Here is a 22,465-nt window from a genome sequence, read left to right on the forward strand (position 1 = left end):
AACCATATGATTATCTCCCTAGATGCGGAAATAGCCTTTGACAAAATTCAACACCCTTTCATGATAAAGGTCTTGGAGAGGTCAGGGATAGCAGGAACATACTTAAACATAATAAGAGCAATATACAGCAAACCAACTGCCAACATCAAACTGAATGGAGAGAAGCTTAAGCCAATTCCTCTAAAATCAGGAACAAGACAAGGCTGCCCTCTCTCTCCATATCTCTTCAATATCATACCAAAAGTTCTACCTAATGCTATAAGACAAGAAAAGGAGATCAAGGGGATCCAAATTGGACAGAAAGTAGTCAAACTGTCTCTACTTGCAGATGATATGATAGTTTACATAAACGACCCAATAAACTCTACCAGGGAACTCCTACAGCTGAAAAACACCTTCAGTAAACTAGCAGGATACAAGGATAAACTCAAAAAAATCAGTAGCCCTACTTTTTTTCAGATGAAAAAGAGACAGAGAAAAAAATCAGAGAAACATCACCCTTTACAAAAGCCACAAGCAACATAAAGTATCTTGGTGTAACGCTTACCAAACAAGTAAAAGACCTATATAATAAGAACTTTGTGGCTCTAAAGAAAGAGATTAAAGAAGATACCAGAAAATGGAAAGATCCCCCATGCTCTTGGATAGGTAGGATAAACATAGTAAAAATGGCAATCTTGCCAAACGAAATCTAAAGATTGAATGCAATCCCCATTAAAATCCCACCACAATTCTTCACTGACCTTGAAAGTATAATAATCAACTTTATATGGAAAAACAAAAGACCCAGGATAGCTAAAACAACCCTATACAATAAAAGAACTTCAGGAGGCATCACCATTCCTGACTTTAAGCTCTATTACAGAGTTATAGTTCTGAAAACAGCCTGGTATTGGCATAAAAATAGACAGGTAGACCAATGGAATCAAATTGAAAATCCTGATATTAACCAACATACCTATGAACACCTTATTTTCGACAAAACAGCTAAAATTATACAATGGGGCGAAACAGCATCTTCAACAAATGGTGCTGGCACAATTGGATGAGGGTGTGTAGAAGACTGCAGATAGACCCATGTCTGTCACCATTCACAAAACTCAAGTCCAAATGGATCAAAGACCTCAACATCAATCCAGCCACACTAAACCTCTTAGAAGAGAAAGTAGGACGTACCCTTGAACAAATTGATATAGGAGACTGCTTCCTGAACATAACTCCAGGGGCACAGACACTGAGAGAAACAATTAATAAATGGGACCTCTTCAAACTTAGAAGCTTCTGTAAGGCAAAGGACACAGTAGACAAGACCAAAGGGCAGCCCACAGCCTGAGAAAAGAATTTCACCAATCCTACATCTGTCAAAGGACTGATCTCGAAAATATACAAAGAACTCAAGAAACTAGTCAACAAAACACCAAATAACCCTATTAAAAAATGGGGTACAGAACTGAAGAAAGAATTCTCAATGGAGGAAATCAAAAAGGCTGAAAGACACTTCAGAAAATGCTCCACATCCTTAGCTATCAGGGAAATGCAAATCAAAATAACTTTGAGATATCATCTTATTCCTGCCAGAATGGCTAAAATTAGAAACACCAATGATGACTCATGTTGGAGAGGGTGTGGAGAAAGGGGAACACTCCTCCACTGCTGTTGGGAGTGCAAACTCATACAGCAATTTTGGAGATTAGTATGGCGGTTCCTCAGGAAAATGGGAATTAGTTTACCACAGGACCCGGCAATCCCCCTCTTAGGCATATACTCAAAGGATTCACATCCATGCAACAAATACATCTGTTCAACTATGTTCATAGCAGCACTATTCATAATAGCAAGATCCTGGAAGCAACCTAGATGCCATTCAATTGAAGAATGGTTAATGAAGATGTGTCACATCTATACAATGGAATACTACTCTGCAGAAAAAAAATAATGGTATCTTGAAATTCGCAGGCAAGTGGATGGCACTTGAAGAAACCATCCTGAACGAGGTAACCCAGTCACAAAAAGAGGAACACAGTATGAACTCACTCATATATGGATTTTAGACCTAGATCAAAGGATCATCAGCCTATAATTCACACCACCAGAGGAACTAGGATACAAGGTGCATTCTAAGAGATTCATATAATGTCCCTCACAGAACCTGGAAGAGACAAGTCCCCCAGAGCTCAGGAGAAGTGGGGGGGGGCAGCGAATGGAGAGAGAAGTAGGAGAAAACGAGGGGGAGGAAAGGAAAACATGTGCAACCAGGAAGATTGAGCCTGGTTAGGAATAGAAGACAGGAAAGAGAGAGAGACAGAGACAGAGAGAGAGAGAACATAAAAGAGGGAGCCAATATTGGTTTGAAGATAAAATTGAACACAAAGAAAGGTCTAGAGAACTACAGGTCTGCTCCCAACTAACAATTTGAGCTTCTGTGGAAAGGCTATCATAAATGCCCTTCCCGGAGAGTGAGATCAACAACTAACTTATCCATGGAGCCCTCAACTAATGTCTGTTGGAAACAGGATCAACCACACATACATAAACACTGAGTCGAACTAGAACCCAGATGCAGATGGAGAGGATAAGACCAGGCAGCAGAAACACATACAGACAGCTTACTTGAACAAGTAGGAGCTAAAGGCCACTAGACTGATAGCTGGGAAGCCAGCATGGGACTGACTCAGGCCCCCCTGAATATGGTCTCAGCCAGAAGGACTGAGCAGTCTAAGGGACCTCAGACAGTGGAGCCAGGATGTATCCCTGGTGCAGAAAAAGACTTTGGATCATATCCCCCATGGAGGGATAACTGCCTTAATCTAGAGACAGGAGAGAAGCCCTAGTCCCTACTTCACAGGACCTGTCAGATCTACATGACCCCAACTGGATGGCATTCCCCTACACATGGAATTGGGGTGGGGGGATGGGAGGGGAGGGTGTTTAGAGTGCATGTGAGAGGGCAGAGAGGGTCAAAGCGAGGGGAGGCAGGGAGGGAAGGAGGGAGGGAAGGAGGGAGGGAGAGGGAACTGGGATCGACATGTAAAATAATAAATTAAATTAAAAAAAATGCTTTGACTCCAAAATTTAAGTTCAAGTCAAGTTACTGGGGAAAAGGATTTCTATTTTTATTTCCACAGAAAATGAAAAGATGTGGATTCCTTCCAGACTAATGTGATTTGATCATGCCAGACCGCCTGAAACAGAGTACGAGGTGATCCTACATTCAAAACAGCTGGACAAAGCAGCCTTACAGACTACAGCCAGGATTTCTGAATCTTCTTCAAGTCCCCCAGACAGCGCCCCTTACCAGCTGGAAGTAGTTTGGAAAGAACAACTCCCAAATTCCCAAATATTGTCTATAAATGGTTGTTTTCATTTAAATGGACTTTGTTTTATAAAATAAATTTAAAAAATTAAAAAAAAAAAAGAACAGCCAATGCTCTTAACCTCTCAGCCATCTCTCCAATTGTTCGTGAATTTTTCTATCAAGCTTCTAATCAAATGACTGTGACTTATGAATTGGGCCATAGTTCCTGGGCTCTTTCAAATTCATTTGCACCCTAGAAATACTGTCCCTCAGAAAATGCATTTCCCTTGGGAGTAAAATCAAACCTCTGTCCTTCTTCTCTCTGGGCTAGGATACCTTTAATATGTCATCTTCTGTTTTCTCCTTAAGTCAAATCAGAGGCACCAGAAGATTCCTGATGGGCTTGTAATATAGCTGTAGATCAGGCAAGTTATCTATTTTCTTATCTTTAAGCCAACTAGCTATGTCTTTGTTTTAAGTTTGGTATTTCCTAGTGCTCACATGACTGCAAACACATAAAAATGTGTATAGAGCTTCTAAATCACCCAGCAGCAAAAGAGAGAGAGAGCCAAGAAGCTGGAGGAACACTGCATGTCTTGACAAAGTATCTTATTGCTAAGTTGGGATGTGCTAGGCTTCTGCTTTGATTGCACAGGTACAGCTATGACTTGCTCAGGAATTGTGTATGAGTTGATGCTCCCTGCTTTACCCTAAACAGCACAGTATATTTTTTCCTTGATTTCTTAACATTCCAATTAAGTTCTTAAAAATATTAAAATTTAAAATTCAGTGTAAATAAACTATGAATGCTGTGGCCTGCCACTTATATAAACACATTTCAATTAGCCCAATGCAAAAATCCCAGTTAATAATGTCTGAAAATGAGTTGAGTGAAAAAGCCTCCAGGAGGCTCAGAGTGAGTCTAGCTTTCTAAGTTTTTCCAAATGAGGAAGTTGCGCTTCAGAGAGATGATTTTCTTCAGCATGGCTGGAGCTAGCACCTGGCCTGCAAGCAACTGCTAGCCAGTGTCTGTCATATTAGGGTTGTGCTGATCTCTAGAAATTGGCTATGGCTATGGCTACAGATACACTACAGCTATGGCTATGGGTAGTGAACTATTTTGAACTTCCACCATGTCACATGCTCTCTGAATAATAAGATATGATCCTGGCCTAGAGGAGCTTTGGCCAGGTTGTTCAGTGCCGAAGAGCAGCCTTGCAAACAGCACTATTGTAAAAGAAAATAAAAAGTCCCATAGAAGAGTCACTCAATTCACAGTACAAACTCTATTGCTTTAAAAAAAAAAGTTTTTTTTTTCCTTTTAAATGAAGTAACACACTGAATCATTTGGATCATTTGTCTAGATCATGTATGGAAGAGGCAGGAGGACCAATTGCTGCTCAAGTGAAAGAGGCAGCGATAGCAATAATTTAGATTGTCAACATGAGGAAGAGGAGGTGGGAGAACCATGTGTGGGGGTCACCAAATCTAAAAGAACAGCATCTCAAATCGCACAATGGACTTTATTTTCTCTCCTTGTTGTCACAACAGTCACAGACTCAGCATCAGTTCCTGTTGGGAGACTTCATTGGGAGACATTTCTGAAGGTTTTCAAAATGGATTTAAAATACACGAGCTTTTTAAATTATGCAGTCCTTCTCCAGTAACTTCAAAGGTGAATTCAGTATCAGCATTCACAGTGCCTGAGGAAGATTAAGATGCTAAAAGCTCAGACAGACATTGCTTTCACCCTGGCAGCGCACATGTATGTGTGTGTGTGTGTGTGTGTGTGTGTGTGTGTGTGTGTGTGTAAGTTTTAGATGCAAGTGGTTTGTAAATACAGGTGACTTTGTCCTGGAAAATGCCTCTCAAATACACTGCTCCATGGGGAGCCACAGACTCTTCTAGTTCACAAATCCCTGCTTTCTCAGTTAACCACCCTGAATACCAAAAGATGAAGATGATCTCATTGTGGTTTCTGATAGGCAGAGGAAATAATAGGAACACTATCTAATCCAAGTCTGGATTATTACTCTGTAGCCAAAATGACTCTGAGCAACTGATACTCCTGTCACTTTCCTGCTTGTCAAGATAACAGATGCAACCATCACAGTCTGTTTATGCAGTGATGGTGACCAGCATCATGAACACTAGGCAGACACCCTACAAACTGAGCTACATCACCAGTACCAAGGTCTCTGTTGGGAAATTTGACTTCTGTGGGGATATTTATGGTCGAAAGTAATGGACCTGTGTTGTGCTGTTGAGGGCAGAATGAGAAAAGTGATCGTGGCCCTTAGATCATGACCCTGAAGATTGTGAGTGAAACCCAGACCCTTAGACATTGAGTTACTTACACTGTTGAAGTTGGCTTTTGATTTGTTTTTATTGAGACTGTATTTTGGTTCTGCACTCTTGAAGAAAGTATTTAACTTAATTTTAATTCTTACAGGAGGCCACAGCTGAAAGAATTTGAAGTTTTAAAAGAAAGCTTTGATTTCTGCAGATATTAGATATTGCTAAGAAACTGAATATTTAATGTGTTTGAATTTCCAAGGGCTGTGGGCCCTTTACTTATGATTTATACTATGATATTTATATTAATATGCCATCTCTGGAGATAGGTGAGAAAGAAAAGTTTATAGTTGAAAAGTGATGTTTGCGTGTCAAATTGACAAAAGGGCCAGCTGTACTGGCTATTTTTATGTCATCTTCATACAAGCTAGGGCCATCTGAGAGGAGAGAACCTCACTTGAGAAAATTCCTCCCTAAGATCCAACTATAAGGCATTTGGTCACACTCTTGGGCTGGTGGTTCTGGCTTCAATAAAAAAGCAGTCAGAACAAGCCATGGGGAGCAAGCACCTCTCCATGACCTCTGTTCTGCATCAGCTCCTGCCTTCAAGATCCTGCCCTGTTTGAATTCCTGTCCTTCCCTCCATCCTGCAGTGAGGACTATTACCTGGAGGTGTGAGCTGAAATAAACCCTTGCTTTTGGTGTTCCATCACAGCAACAAAAACGCTGACTAAGACAGTGCCCTACATGGAAATGATAAAGAAGCATCTTAAAGAAAATTCTATCAACTAAAGAGTGGGAAAGCTTGGGTTCACACTTCTGCACACTGGCTAAGTCACTTGCCAGGTCCTAGACAGTGATGTGATCAGAGATAACAGCTCCATGCACTGTGGTGAGCCTGCTTCAAGCCAGTCAAGGCAGACAAATAAATCAACAATTACATTATTGATTAGAGTCCTTTGGTAGGGCTAACAGTCCCAGCATGGCTTCAGAACACACTCACATAAGGAGTACATTTGGGGGTTCAGGGAGATGCAGCAGGCTTTCGGGTGATAGAGAAACCCCACAGGCAATCAACATTCAAGGAAAATGGAGGGCCACCAAAGGTAAGTGTCAGGGAGTGTGGTAACATGCCATAGAGTGGTGCCTCTCAGATTTTCACAGGCCTGAGAAGTACTTGTGAGTTCTAAAGCCTGGATTGCTAGGAGTTACACATCAGGCTCACATGCAGAGGTCTGGGGGAATAGAAAGCTAGAGTGTATATTTCTGATGAATGCCCAGGAGGTGACAATGCTGCTGGTCCCGGAACTATTTTCAGTTATATTTCCTAAGACTTAGGTTAGGGATGTGTATGGAAGTATAGTCTCTCTCCTTTTCTCTGACTCTCCCTACATGTGTGTATCATTTGTGTGTGTGTGTGTGTGTGTGTGTGTGTGTGTGTGTGTGTGTGTGTGTTGAATTGCTATGCATGTCATATGTTGTATGTGGTGTGTGTGATGTGTGAGTGTGTGTGTTATGTGTTGTGTGTATGTGTGTCGATTGTTGGCAAGAGAATCTAGAAAGAATCATATTACATAGAGGGAAAAGATGAGCATGAATTTGGAAATAAATTTTTGATCTAATTGGTGACATCTAGGTCCTTGGGGCAGCAGAGTCCCAAGAAAGAATTAGGGTTACATATTAACAATATTGGCGGAATGGGGATAGAATTTGTATTTTGCGGTAGGTTATGAACAGAGTTGAAGGTGGGGAGAACAGAGAAGGTGATGGGAGATGTCATTCTGTATATGTTTCTCATACTGGTTAATGAATAAAGCACTGTTGGCCAATAGGAAAGGAAGATAGGAGGGACTAGGAGACAAGGAGGAAATAGGAAGTAGGGAGGAGGAGTCAGGATGGAGAACCTGGAGAGAACAGAACTGCCATTCCTCCACTCTCAGTAAGACCACGTGGAAATACATAGAAATGGGTTAATAATTAAGACAGAGCTAGATGATAAGAAACTAGCACCTGGCCAATAGCATTGTATCAAATACAGAGTCTCTGTGCATTATTTGGGGCTGGCGCGGTGGCAGGACAAGACCAGCGGTGGGAGGAAAAACCGTACTTCTTACAAGAAGGTCTAGGTAAGAGGCTTTGGCTGTTTTTGTACAAGAAAAGTTTTAACATGAATATTGTTAGTGGAGGAGATAAATGGAAAGGTACAAGGCTATGAGGCAGAATGCATAGGATTTAGTGACTGATTTCAGGGAGAAGAAACACTGACCAGAGAAAGGAGGGAAGATCCAGTTATTAGGGAAGCCTTTCTCATGGTGCTGATGTTGGATGTGGGAAATAGTGTGGACACACTGAGCTAGGGTCCCTGGCAGACTCTTAGAGATGCTCTCAGGAAGGAGGGAGATGCAAGCTTTGGAACATATTATGAGATGGGCATAAAACTGGGGGCATGCTTATCAGCATACAAACAGCAGCTAAAAGTACAAGAATAGAGGGATGACCACTGGAGCATGAGCAAGGGGTCAGAAGAAAGGAAGGGATGTGGGTTTCTTGGCTTCCAAAATTGATACTATCAAGCTCCTTGTACTGTAAACAGTCAGAACTCACGTGTCTCAGGTATCAGACAAGCAAAACTGACTAAATACAGTGCTTTCCCATGGGAATCTTGTCTGGGTATAACATAGGCAAGATGAGGTCCTGCTTCTTGTCCACTACAATCTGGCTAAGTCAGGAGAATGTCTAGTCATGGAAATGTGTGGTTCTCTAGTGGGGGCTTCCTTTAGCCATCTAAGAGTAGGAAGTCTCTGCCCCACAGTCATCAGATTTGCCCTGCCTAGCTAGGAACACAGTTTATTCCTAAGGGGAGTGTTGGGTGATGTGAGATGAGGATGTTCTGCTTTCCATTTAGGCACACCAGTGTGTTTGGTATTTGTTATGTGCAATTATTGTTTTAAGGTCCTACCTGCAGGGAATAAGAATTTCTCTAATTCAGGTGTAATATGACACCTTAGAATCAAGAAACTCTGGGGAGAGTCATAATGCGGCAAAACCAAAGCTTGCTGTAACTGATGCAGTTTATACATTAGTTAATGTTGCATACATGAATTCTAAAAATTCCTATCCTACCTGCTTCTCTAGTATTTAGACGTGACATAGGCTTTTATGTTTTTGTTTTTGGAAAAAAAAATTCTAGATCTCCACAGCATCTTCCCTTAAACAACCTTGCACACCAGGAGCCCTGCAGCCAGGAACCTTCAATGTGCATCCCACTTTGGGGAGCTCAGAGCAGGCGTTCGCTGCTGCCCCCGTGTGGACAATAATGGGAAAGCTTTAAACACGAGAGTCTATTTTGAACTATCTTTGTAGCTGGCAGGGACACCACCATTCACAAACTGGTTGTGGCTAAATTTTTCAACTACTGTGCTAATCCCCTGCTTCAAATTAGTACACATTCTCTATTGTAGTGATACCTTGTGCCTTCAAAGAAGCAACAGGTAGGGTAAATTAAATACATCTTTAATGGTCCCTGGCTCCCTTTCTTCCTCCCTCCCTCCTTCCCTTCCTTCTTTCATTTTTCTTTGTTTCTCTGTGTAGTCATGGCTACCCTGGAACTCACTCTGTAGACTAGGCTGGCCTCTCATGCAGAGATCTGCCTGCCTCTGCCCCCCTAGTGCTGGAATTAAAGATATGGGCCATCACGGCCTGGAAACTATCTGCTTTTCTAACAATTTGTGTTTCCATGTCAGACAGAGATTGAAAAAGCTTCTGGAAAGTCTGGAGTGATGAATGCATTTCTCACCCAAAGTTTCACCTTGGCCTAGCAGTGGTCCATGCTTTTTAGACAGAGTTGAGCAAGGAGAGAATTAGGGAATGTTTGGCTGCAAGTGCTAGCCCTTACTCAAGTGCCCACCTGGAAACCTAAACTTATGACAACAGCTCCCTGTCTACCCTTGGATGCCATAAAGAGAATCCAGGGGAGGAGGAAGGAGGGGAGCCATGTCCTTACCATTGTCGTTACCTTGCTTGATTTCCTCTGCTGTCCGATCGATCAGCACATACAGAGACCACACCACACAGGTGACAGCGATGACGTGGAATGTGACAGAGCAGAAAATCTTCCTTCTTTCACTTGTGGTCATCTGGAGTTTCTCCCACTGCAAACAGAAAAGAGTCACTCACTACCTTGTTTATAAACAGAACATCTCAGTTAATGTTCCATACAGGAATCTGCAGTGCAAAGTAAACACCATACTTCCATATTCAAGAAAGCCTCTGCATTCAGAGAGATATGAAACCATTATTGACAAAGGAAATAGAACTTAATTTGTACAAAATGGCTTCTTAGTGTCCAAATGAATGAAGCCAGTCTGCATCTCTTCCTGCAATAGGAATGAGGTAGGTTCACAATACTGTGTAATGTGGTGATGGTTGATTCAGTTGGTAAAAGTGTGTCATGGTAGTGTGTGACTGCGATTCCAGCTCTGGGAAGGTGAAATCAGAAGGATTGGGGCCCACTGTCCAGGCAGACTACTGGGACTGAAGAGTTCCATGTCCAGTGTGAAACCCTGTCACAAAACAAAAGAGCAACACAGTGGGGAGTGGTGGCTCAAAATATGGAGTTGTTGCTGGACTTCCAGACAAGCACACATGTGTGCATATATGTTGCAGTCACATGAGCACACACACACACACACACACAATATTATGATTTAGAAACCATTTTCTTTCAGCTTGAGCCCATTTTGGTACCAGGTTACAGGGAGTGACTGACATCTCTCGCTCCATGGATTCTCATATAGCTAGGTAAGGGTCACAGGCTTGATAGGACAGTTGAAGAAGATTTTAGTGGTGAATTGAGAGCTGTAAGGGGAAGTTAATGCTTTCTGTTTACAGCTATACTAAAGAGATAACTTTTGCCATCAGAGAACAGAAGGAGACTCTGCTGAGCATCTCTCAGAGTGCTCTTGACTTTCAGCTGCATGGAAGCTACAAATGTCCCTAGTCTTACTTCTCAGAAAGCTGATGGCTGCCTCCCCTCCCCCACACAGTCAGCAAAAGAAGAAAGGTCACAAGCTCTTAGACATGAAGTATATATGAGGACTTGTTTATCATACTTTAAAAGCAGTTGTTCTCAACTTCTAAAGTTCTTGCACCTTTTCATGCTGGGAATATTTATTTTTGCCTCTTATGAGCCAGCCTGCAAAGCTTTTTAATGTATCTTGATTCTCTATATTCGTATGTCTTTGCTTAAGCAAAACCTGGAATTTCTGAAGATCTCTCTCCTTCCCTGTCCTCGCAGCATGTAGGATTCAGTGTAACATGGCACATGGTCCAGGATCTGCCACTAGCTGTAGGTCTGGCTGACTTTGTTTACTTTGTTTTGATTCTGCTTGTCTCAAACTCAGGAGAACAGTAGTAGTAGCCTGCAGGGCAGGGATCCAGGCTGAAGGCAAGAATGGGGGGCACAGAGATTCAGGCTGTGGACAGTGATCCATGCTGGGGGGCAAAGATTCATGCTCTCAGCAGGGATCCAGGCTGGGGACAGGGGTCCAGGCTGGGGGTAGAGATCCAGGATGGGTGGACAGGGGCCATTCTTCACTTGGACTTCCTATTAGCAGGCTAGTTCTAGCAGGTCTGATCTCTCATGAAGTCTGCATTTCCAACCTTCTGGGTCAAGGTAGATGTAACTTTTGCCAGCATTGCCAGGCTAGCTACCTGGACATCAAGATTTTGCCTCATGGATTCAGGAATTGTCTTTTTTGATCCTTGTATTAGTTATTTTCTCTTTGCTGTCTGGTTGTCAAGATCATCACGAACAGAAAGAATATCCACAATTATCTGCAACCTTGGGGAAGCAAAGGAATCAGGCAAGTTATCAGCAGCTAGCCTTGTAGCTAGCTTTGTACTGTTCCAGCCAAGTAAGAGAAAGCTACATCTCCCAAAACCATCATTTCCCAGGTCACTAGGTAATTCCAAGCTCCCTTCCAGTTTGAGGGCAAAGGTCTTGGAATTCAGGAAAGCACAATAAAAACTGGGTGCTCCTGAGAGCTTTCCAGATGTGTTAGAGAAGAACTCTTATTTACAAACACTGTCCCTCCTATCTGACTGGCCAGCCGCCATGGAACTTTCCTATACAGGCTTTATGAGAGCTAAGAAACAGCTCACTCTTCTCCTGTATGATTGGCTTGTTTTATGAATTTTTCTTATGTGTTAGTCAAGCATAACAAAGGATGGGGGTGTATTATTAACATGGCTGCCCAGAAGCAGACTGGTCCTGCATCACAGAACTCTTGGGAATTGATCAGTGTGGAATGCACACTACAGACATCATGGGAATTGATCAATATGGAATTGAGAATATCTGAGCAATGGATTTTAGCAAAACTATCATTTCTGAGAAAGATTGATTTTAAGATCTTATTCTGGCTTTGATATTTCTGTGAAGTTAAATGGAATGATGTATAAATCAAAGAATATTACCATCTGCCAAATCACAAATTTTGTGGGTTGATAAATATTTCTCAAATCACCCTTGTATCAAATAATTGAAAGATTATGCAAAGAAATAGTGTATTCTAGTGCAGATTGACTTTAGGAAATGTGTGCACACACAGAGAGACACACAGAGTCCACCCACAATCAGAAAATTAGGTTTTTAAAAAATCTTAGGGATTGGGGCTTCTGAGGCTGAAGAGTTGGCTCAGTGGTAAAGAGTGCTTGCTGGCCATGCCAAGGGCTAGCAGTTCTGGGCACCTACATTGAGTTGTTCACACCTGTGACTTTAGCTCAAGGGAAGCCAGAGCTCAAGGAAGCTCTGGTTTCCCAGGGTAGGAAGGTACATAAGTACACGTAGATACAGATGAGTAAATTTCTTTCAAAAATCAGGACTTATATCTAACAAAATTTTTGTGAAATGAAATACGTTGTCTAATATCAAGGGGTCTAAAAACATACCCATAGTGGATAGGATAGGGACAAATCATTTGTAAAGTTTCCAATGCCAGACAATAGGGGATGAGAGGCCGTAGCTTGTTAGTGAAATTAGAAGTGACATTTTAAGAGGGTCATCAATCTTTTCCACTTTACAAATCCTCATGGGACCATTCAGAAAGACACCACAGTGTAGCTGCAGGGCCACAGTGCCCTCTGCCATATGAAGACATAATTGCATGTGATACTCTCCACAGCGCCTCTCAGAAATCAAGGCAGAATTTTTCGAGTCTGTGCAGGTCGGTGTATAAACTTTTCAACAAAGTTTGCAAGTGTTCATAATGGCAAACAGGTGAAGAGGGTGAGACATGTTCTGTAATTTAATATTTGCAATGTTGAAATTGGGTTAGTAGCAAGCTTGGTTTGTAAGGACTGGGTGAAAATAAAGTGAAACACAGAAAATTCACATTGCATTTGTCTCTCTCATCCAGCGCCTTAAAGCAATGTGTGGCTTGTGCTCACATCCCCAGATGTGCCTGGTGACATTTGGGGCATCTCCTGCAGAGGCTTGACCAGTTTTCATAACTTTCCCTATCACCTGCCAGGTCATCTGCCAGGCCTACATGCCACCCAGCTCCACTGGTAGGATTCTTATATGGGTTATCACCATGTAGCCCAGGCTAACCTTGAATTCACAATCCTCCTGCCTCGGTCTTTGGAATGCTGGTCTTATAAGAAGCTGCCATCATAATGCCTGGTTCTTTCCCACATTTTTTTTTTTAATTCTCTCACTTTCTCCATACCATGAAACACAACTAAGACTGGCCAAACAAATGTCACAAAGTGTTAGCACCCCTCCACAGCTGGCCTTGGGTGTTTCTTTCAGACTTTGCATCCCTGGTGTTTGGTTCTTTCTGTTTCCATCATCCTTAGCCTTTACTCTCTTGCTGAGACCCTCATACATCAAAGCATTGAACAGAATTATACTATTCCTCCCTCCCTCTCCCCCTTCTTTCTTCTTTTCTTCCTTTCTCCCTCTCTTTTTCTCTCTCCTTCTTTTTCTTCCTTCCTTACTCTCTTCCTTCCTTCCTTTTTTTCTCTCCCAGTTCCCCTATGTATCTCCAAGATTTCTAACATAATGCAGAATTTTTAGGGAATGTGTACTCTGATAGTTCAAATGGTGCTCCTAGAGACACCAGTCCCATTGGTCCTTTGTAGTATGGTGTTTTTTGTACAGTCAGGACCAGGAGTTTCCAGCTGTCTCTTTAGATTATTGCTGTAATTTCATTTACAAAGCTGCATTTTAAATGCTTAAAAATTTCTGAGTTCTCTTGTATTATTACTGTGGGGTTTGTTACATGCATCAGGTCTAAAACACTTTGTATTCTGAAGACATCTTAGCACAATACATTATGTGAGAGTCTATGCACACCTTTCAGAGGTTCTGTGGCATGACACATTAGAGAAGTTCCTCAAGGTTCCATTTTAGAGCAGTAATTCTGAAGAGTGCTCCCCAGTACCAGTCAGGCAGCTGAGGAGCTGGTTAGTAATCCAGTGTTTGGGGCCCCACCTCACACTTAACCAAATTGGAAATTTTGACAGCAGGGCTCCTGTAACCTGATTTTTTTTCCAGTTATTTATTTAGTGACTCAGTGAGTGTACACACATGCCACAGGATGGCCGTGGAGGTCACAGGACAGTTCTATCTTTAGATCGTGTGGGTTCTCAGAATTAAATGTAGGTGCCCAGGCTTGGCAACAAGAGCCGCTACCCACTCACCCATCCTGCATGCCTGTGATCTTGGTATTAGCAAGCCGTTTGGTTATTGTGACACAGCTGGAAATTGGAGCTCTTCCTGCCTAATGAGGGTCTTTTGTAGACAAGTAGAGTGACCTTGCTAGAGTGTAGAAACAGCACTTGTCACTCCCTATCACACACTAGTTACTACTTAAGGGAAGATGACTGCATCATCAGGAGCCAACTGTTTATAATGCAAATATGTTATTCTGAATAAAAGGAAATTATATAACCAGTGAATTTGTTTAGAATAAAATGGGTGTCAGTCCATTACTTACCGAAACAAGCAGTTTCGTTGTGATTTTAGTTTTACTTTCCAAATTAACATCAGAGTGACAGGAAAAGTTATTAAAATAGAATTGTGTTAGTTAACAGTTTCAAGTACTGTGGAAGGGAGCCAAATCACAGTGTCTGAATATTTTTAAGGAATAACTTGAGATAAGAAGTCTGAGCTATACCTGTAACCAATCACATAAGAACACCAAGAGAGAAAGTTAACATTTCCAGGCCTTTAGTGGGATTCCTCAAAGCTTGATGGAAGCTAGGGAACAGTAAAGCCAGCCTGAGATACAGCAGCTGGTTGAGGCTACTGAGTAACAGGCAGTTACTGTCACAGACAAGTCAGAAGGTATGCCTGATATGAACACGTGCTTTAACAGAACTACATGTAACTATCCACATGGATTCCTGGTTTCTGTCACTGAGAACTAAACTCTCACATGTTTTATTTGTGAACATTCATAGTTGTTGGGCACCTCTGACTATGGCCCATAGTGAAGGGACAGTGTGTGTGTGTGTGTGTGTGTGTGTGTGTGTGTGTGTGCATACCTCTATTTCTCTTGATAATAGGGACAAGAGGAATGAGTTTTTGTATCATAGCGTTGCAAGGAAACACATCCAAAGAAATTTTAAGTGGAAATAGGAAGAGATTGGCCACATATCCAGAGAAGTATGTGAAATATCCAATCAAAATAGAAATATTGTATTGCCATTTGAGGAGTTTGTACATTGGTTAGTCTAGAATTGGAGGAAGTCATTATGGATAAATGGTTGAAGTGAAAATAATACTACAGGCGGTTAGCTGTCTTACTAACAATGACAGCTTAATTTTACTATAAAGAGGAATAATAGGATAGTTGAGAATCTCAAATTAATAGCCTTACATTGCTACTGCTCAAATTGAGGTTTGAGGGTTTTTGTTTGTTTGTTTGTTTGTTTGTTTGTTTTGCCTTTGAAATCCTGAGTAATAGGCATTCTACAAACAAGGCAAAGGATACCAGTGTGCTCTCTTTTGGGAGGCTGTTATAATTACAAGTAGTTTCCAGTGTTAGTTGTTGTGATTAATATGGATTGTCAACTTGGATGGGATTTGAAGCCACCATGGAAACACATTTCTAGGCATGCCAGTGAGAGATTATTTAGATTCCTTTAACTGATATGGGAAAATCTACTCTGAATATGAGCAGAACTATTTCAGTCTGGGGATGAGACAGGCAGACAGACCGACAGATAGACACAGAGAGTGGGGGAATGGAGTGGTGGAGAGAGAGAGAGAGAGAGAGAGAGAGAGAGAGAGAGAGACAGAGAGAGATTGAGACTGAGCACAGGCATTCATTGCTTTTGACTTCTTGGATGTGGACAGCATGTGACCAGCCACATCCTGTTCTATTCACCTTCCCTGCCACAATGGACTGTGTCCTCTATAATTATGAGCCCAAATAAATTCTGGCATCAGTCGTCACAGCAGTCAGGCAAGTAACTAACACAACCAGGTGACAGAGCCATGTGGAGGGAGCCATGTCCCTGTGTACACACACAGGCCTTGCTGAATTTGTCACACACCTTCAGTGCAGCCTCTGTTACAAGGGATACTTATTAAGATGAAAGTTTCTGGGGTCAAATTCCAGCTCTGCCACTAAGGACTGTATGACTCACCTGAGGTTATTTTTGTTTGTTTGTTTTTGTTTTACTATTCAATAGCTAGTGTTTTATTAAGATAGCAGTCTCATTACGTGTGGTCCAAGAAAATTCAAATAAGAACTCAAATAAAATCAGGTGTTAAAACGTTTTCAAACATCATAGCCAATGCTGGCACATTTGCATATGATCTCTCTGATATAAAACTACACCCACAACTCAGTGGCCATCAAACCATTCAGCACAGCTTCCTTGCTGTATTCTGGGTGAAGCTAGCAGTTTTAGCACTCTGAATTCTTTGTCCTTTTATTTCTTCATGTCTAAAGTGTGATAGGAACAGCCTGCTTTAAAGTGCTGACAAAATAGCTGTCATTGTTAGTGATTTAACAATTGTAAAACCTGAAAAGTACCAGTAAGTTAAGAAGGATTAGAAGAGGCTGGGTGGTGGTGGTGTACACATTTAATCCCAGCACTAGAGAGACAGAGGAAGGTGGATCTCTGTGAGTTCTGTCCAGGCCAGCCTTGTCTACAAATCAAGTTCCAGGACAGCCAGAGCTGTTACACAGAGAATCCCTATTTCAAAAAACCAACCAACCAACCAACCAACCAACCAACCAACCAACCAACCAACCAACCAAGAGATCTGGGGGAACATTTCTGTTATTATGATGTTAACTCTGTAGCCTCATGCCCAAGTGGACTTGGACTGTCCTCACCCTCTGGATTAACTCAGAAATTTGGTGTCATCCCTGAGGGTTTGAGATCAGATATGATCATACAGAATTAAGTCATCACACACACTCTCTCTCTGTCTTATCCAGTCTGGAAACCCAGACTGAAATAGTACTGCCCATTTTCAGAGTAGATCTTCCTATATCAATAAGCAGAATACAAAACAAAAAACAAAATATAAAACAAAATCCCAAAAAACAAACAAACAAAAAAAAACAAAACAAAACAAACAAACAAAAAATAAACAAAACAAAAAAACCCAAAAAAACCTCTCACAGACATACCTGGAGATGTGTTTCCACAGTTGGTTCAAATCCCATAAAACCTCAACACAAGTAATAGGATTTATTTTTGTTAACTATAAAGACAAGGTAAGAGACATAATAGGCAAGTTGCTTTGTATATAGTAAGTGTTATCATCAAAATATTTTATACTGTTGGCTTATTTTTCTGTTAGGAGTGAATACAATATATTACAGATTATCCTAACTGCCCTATTTTATGTTTTCTTTTAATGAAAGTTTAAGGGACTAAAATGCCCCAAGGTTGGAGATAGAGTTCAACGGTAGAGTGCTTCTCCAGCATGGATGAGCCCTGGAGCTCAAGTCCATATAGAAACATATGTATCCCGAAGTTTGATGTGATGTGTCTGTAGCATGGTTATGTCTCCCCTGTGAAATGCAGGCCTGGTGGAAACACCCCGGAGAGGCTACCCTGACTACCTCAGCAATTGCAGTGCTCAGAGTTTCCTTAGAATGGATAAGTACAAGAACACATTCTCCTCCAAAGGTGGTTTATTTGTACCTTTACAGACATCTCTGAATGTTAAATTTCCTAAAACATTTGAAGCCTCAAGACAGTATGTTACTGAGAAGTGCTCCTGTAAGAGCATCAGTGATGCTCAGGAACCAGGAGCATAGATGTGGAGAAGTAGGGCAGCCAAATGCAACTTGTCACAAAACTCCAGGGGTCACTACAACATCATTTAAAGATTCAGGAGGAGGTGTGGTTAGTTAAAGCAACAGGAGGGAGCAGGTGCTGAATGGATAGGGTGGTTGAGTTGGTACTGGGAACTAGGAAGTATAACTCAGTGGAGCTTTTACACATATGGTGTGCTCGGATGATGCAGAGAGGAATGCCAAGTTGCTGATGAGAAACCATCTGAATGCAGAGATGATGGCAGAGTCTGGGACCAAAAGAACATAGAGGCTACAGAGTGAGAAAGGGGGAGAGGAATGGAGGAGAGAACGGGATGGTAGAAAGGGGGAGAGAAAGGGAGAGAAAGGGAGGAGAGAAAGGAGGAAAGAATGGGAAGAAAGGGAGGAGAGAGAGGGGGAGAGAAAGGGGAGAGAAAGGGAGGAGAGAAAGGGAGGAGAGAAAGGGAGGAGAGAAAGGGGGAGAGAAAAGGAAAAGGGAGGAGAGAAAGGGGGAGAGAAAGTGAGGGCATAGAAAGGGGGACAGAGAAAGGGAGGAGAGAAAGGAGAGAAGAAGGGAGGAGAGAAGGGGGCAGAGAAGAAGCTAGAGGAGGAACAGGAGACCGGCAGTTAAGAGCAAGCCAGGTCAGACACATTCACAGTCATCCTTTGGAGAGCCAATGGAGCCAATTTGATTGAGACTCTGGATTGAGACACCGACAAAGAGTTTTATTTAACCTGGAACAAATACGTTGCCAACACACTTTTGTTTGTGCTGCTGGTCCTCTCTAAAATATGTGTACATTATACCAACCTACATTATATATACATTTCTATGTAACTGTGTATAAGCCTACTGCTAGATTGTCAAGATGGTTTTTCTTATACTCTTTTCCTCATTTTCTTCATTGTTTTCTACCAAGACTTTTGTGATAGATGCGTTTTGAAGCAATGTCTATAATTTGCGTGTAGGGGAATGGAATAGCAAATTTTTCCACTAGAGGGCACAGTGCTACCATGAGATGATTGCAAGCGCAAAAAAGAGAAAGAGAAAAATGTGTTTTTCATTATTAATCTATCTTGAGGGGACAATAAATATGCTACTCAGACACAACTGCATGGACCTGTTGGGCAAGCAATTAAAATGACAAATTCCTAGGCTGCATCATGGATTTGTGGCTTGGCATAGGAACCTAGGAATCTGCTTTATTCATTTAAATGCAAATAATTTCATGTAGAGAAAGGAATGAGAGTTACTTTCCAAAGAAAGGAAGTATTTAGGGAAATATTTTAGAGAGATAATTTTACAACAGCAGCTTTGTATTATTGATCCTATTTTCCCTCCTTTTTCATGTTTTCCTCAACTTCAACTGTATTGGAGTTGCCATTACCATGTTAAAAACACAAATTAGTTAAAGATCAAATTAACACATTAAATGAAGTTTCTTTAAAAATTTTGGTTATTCTGCTTTCTCCCAAGGTTCTTGGGAGAAATACCAAATCACTTACTTTCAAAAAGAGAAGTCAGTATTGCTGCCCTCAGGTGTGTTGATGCCTCAGCAAATCTATGGTGTGATGTTCATGGGGATGCTTAATAGCCCACAGAGGCTTTGTAGGGCACACACAAAAGAAACTGGATTGCATTTCTAACTTGCCACAGTTCCTCATCGCAGTAGATTTAAAGACCCTGGAAATCGACACAGCCAGGTGTCACCTGACCAGAAAGCCCATCTAACCTGCTGATTTCTGCCTCATGTGTCTTTTTTGTCCCTCTTTCATGATTCTCTACAGCACATGTGGGGTCTTAAAGCCAGGCCACTCTCCCTTTCCCTCAGTGATCATAGCCTTGTATGGAGATAGTGTCTATTTACCACAGAGATTGGGGTTATTAGAGGATATGTTTCTTGGAACAGAGTCTTTGGATATTGCTTTAGCTGGCCTGAAACTGTCAATGTGATCAACCAAGCTGGTCTCAAATTTGACATAATTCTCCATTCCTAGTAATGGGATTTCAAGCCTGGTGAAAAAGACATCTATCTATCTATCTATCTATCTATCTATCTATCTATCTATCTATCTATCATCTGATCTGTTTGTCATTGTCACTAATTTATTTATTATTACTACTGATGTTTTGAGACAGAATCTCTCTATATGAGCCAGGCTGTCCTGAAACTAACTGTGTAGACAAGGCTGGCCTCAGATTCATAGTGATTCACCTACCTCCTGGCCTGACTGAAGGTACATTAAATCGTTCACTTTTAATCCCTCACTTTCTAGAAGAGGAAACAAAGGCCCAGAACAAGAAACTGGGATGACAGTAGATTTTTTTCTTTTAATTAAGGAGTTAATGAATGAAGAAAATGCCATTTTTATGAGCACTGTTCCAGGTGTTGGGAAAGATTACTGATTAGTGTGGCAGCTGTGGAATTTCGAGTGTTTATTAGATTAAGATGTGTGTAATTGCATATCAATAAGAGATAATAGGCTTTGATTTTATAAGCACTTATGTTGCTTTTTCAATTGCATTTCATTGTGTTTGGAAGTTACCACTCTAGAATATTCCTTTAGGTGGCAGCAAAGAGAGAGAAAAGTTTCTCTTTGGAATTCCCTTGCATACACCCATGGTAAGCTCAATTCTGTGGACAGTCCTTTGTCTCTGCCTGTTTTCTTGGATCAAATTCTGTTTGATCCTATTCTGTCCTGATTCAATGCTGCTACATATCAGTATTGCACAGAAAATTCAATTAGAATTGATTTTTTTTTTTACTAAGTCTTTTAACCACTAATTTTGAAACACATCTGAAACACTTATATTGTATTTCATCTTAAAGGGAAGCAAGATCAGTTTTAATCTATTACTCATTGATTCCGGCTTTATATTTAGAAACACTTTTAAATTAATAGTGTCTCCATTAACATGTCTAAAATCAGTTTTAAAAGTATTTTGATATGATACATGCCTTTTAAAACTTGACATTGTAATCTCTATTCTTTTTGCTTTTGTTTTTCTTTTCAAGAAGAGTTTATCTATATAACAGCTCTAGCTGTCCTGGAACTCACTTTGTAGCCCAGGCTGGCCTTGAACTTAGAGATCAGTCAAACTCAGCTTTCTGAGTGCTGGGATCAAAGGCATGTGCCACCAACGCCCAACTTCTATTCTTAATATTTGGTTCTAGATGTAGAAAAGAGGGTGGGGGACATGTGTGGAAGTCAGAGGAAACTATGGGAGTGTGCTGTCTCCCTCTAATGTATGGGTCCTAGGGATCAAACTTAGGTTATCAGGCTTGGTGGCAAGCGTCTTTATGAGCTGAGCCACTGGATCTGAACCATGATGCCTGAGCATTATATTATATCATTACATGTTACTGCCATTATGAAACATAGCCATAGAACTTCCTCCTAATCCTGAAGATAATTCTATTTGTTCTTTGTTTCTTTCAGAACCACTGATGTTTCTAAGAGTGTATAAAAATTGCATGCAAAACGTTGTGTTTATTTTTCCTGGGGACAACCCTGGCTTTCATGAGTTCTCTCAAAGAGAACTGACACTTGTTCCATGTTAAAAGCCTTTGCTTTAAATTGTGCCACCATTAGTTAATACAAATATGGGCATCAGAAAGTAGGGAGGCATAGGGCTGTGCTTCTGTTTCAGAGATTTGGTATGTTTGGAGAACTGTGTCTTTGTGGCTACAAGTGGCTAGACAATCTCATTTGCCAAAGTACAATGGTTCCACTTCTCAGGGCTGATTCTCAGCTTGTGTGGTAGTGGGAGTGATGCTGAATAATATTTTAATTTGACAGAATATAGAACCACCAAAGAGAAAGACTACTAGACATGTCCGTGAGAGGGTTTCTTGATTGAGTTAAATGCAGTGGAAATACACACACTGAATGCCATTGACACCATTTCTTAGGCTGAAATCTTTGAATAGAAAGGAGAGCATGGGGCTGGTAAGATGGCTCAGTGTACAGCATTTGCTGGGCAAAACTGATGATCTGTGTTCATTTCTTGGAGCCCAGGTAAAAGGTTGAAGGAGAGAATCAACTCAATAATTCTCTCTCTCTCTCTCTCTCTCTCTCTCTCTCTCTCTCTCTCTCTCTCACACACACACACACACACATACTCACAAATACACACATAAATAATAATTCAATTTAAAAATTGAGAGTTCTTTCAATTTTGACTAAGAATACAATATGGCTGACTTCCTCATGGTCCTGTCACAATTCCTTCCCTATCACCATGCCTACTCTGTCACCCATGCCTTTCCTGTTACCATGTCTTCCCTGTCACAGTCCCTGTCACCATGCCTTGTCATTCACCATGCCTTCTCTATCACCTTCTTCATACCTTCAATATGAACCAAAACAAACTCTTTTCTTATTACGTTGCTTAATTTGTTGGAAATGGTTGTGACAGCAACAAGAAGAGTGACTAATTAAGTGGGAGAAAATGGGAAATGCTTACTCACATGTGGGAACAGTCCCATTGCTGCTAATATTAGCATCATCTGAAGGGGAACTCTGTATCTTACTGTGTCATTACCAATGTCTCCATGGAGAAATGGTTTGGAATAGAGAAAGA

At 41.2% G+C, this 22,465-nt stretch overlaps 1 protein-coding gene across 4 annotated transcripts in view; it reads right to left on the minus strand.

Moving 5' to 3' along the window:
• Nucleotides 1-22,465, minus strand: part of Marchf1 (membrane associated ring-CH-type finger 1) — a 528,109-nt gene that overhangs the window by 9,963 nt on the left and 495,681 nt on the right. For 3 of the 4 annotated variants that reach the window (XM_051181944.1, XM_051181945.1, XM_051181942.1), the window contains exon 7: nucleotides 9,594-9,741. In XM_051181944.1, coding sequence (XP_051037901.1) covers nucleotides 9,594-9,741 — 148 coding nt within the window. The remainder of the gene's footprint in view (nucleotides 1-9,593; nucleotides 9,742-22,465) is intronic. The other variant, XM_051181943.1, reaches the window with a different exon arrangement.

Source organism: Phodopus roborovskii, unplaced genomic scaffold (assembly GCF_943737965.1).
Source record: "Phodopus roborovskii unplaced genomic scaffold, PHOROB, whole genome shotgun sequence".
Classification (NCBI taxonomy): Eukaryota; Metazoa; Chordata; class Mammalia; order Rodentia; family Cricetidae; genus Phodopus; species Phodopus roborovskii.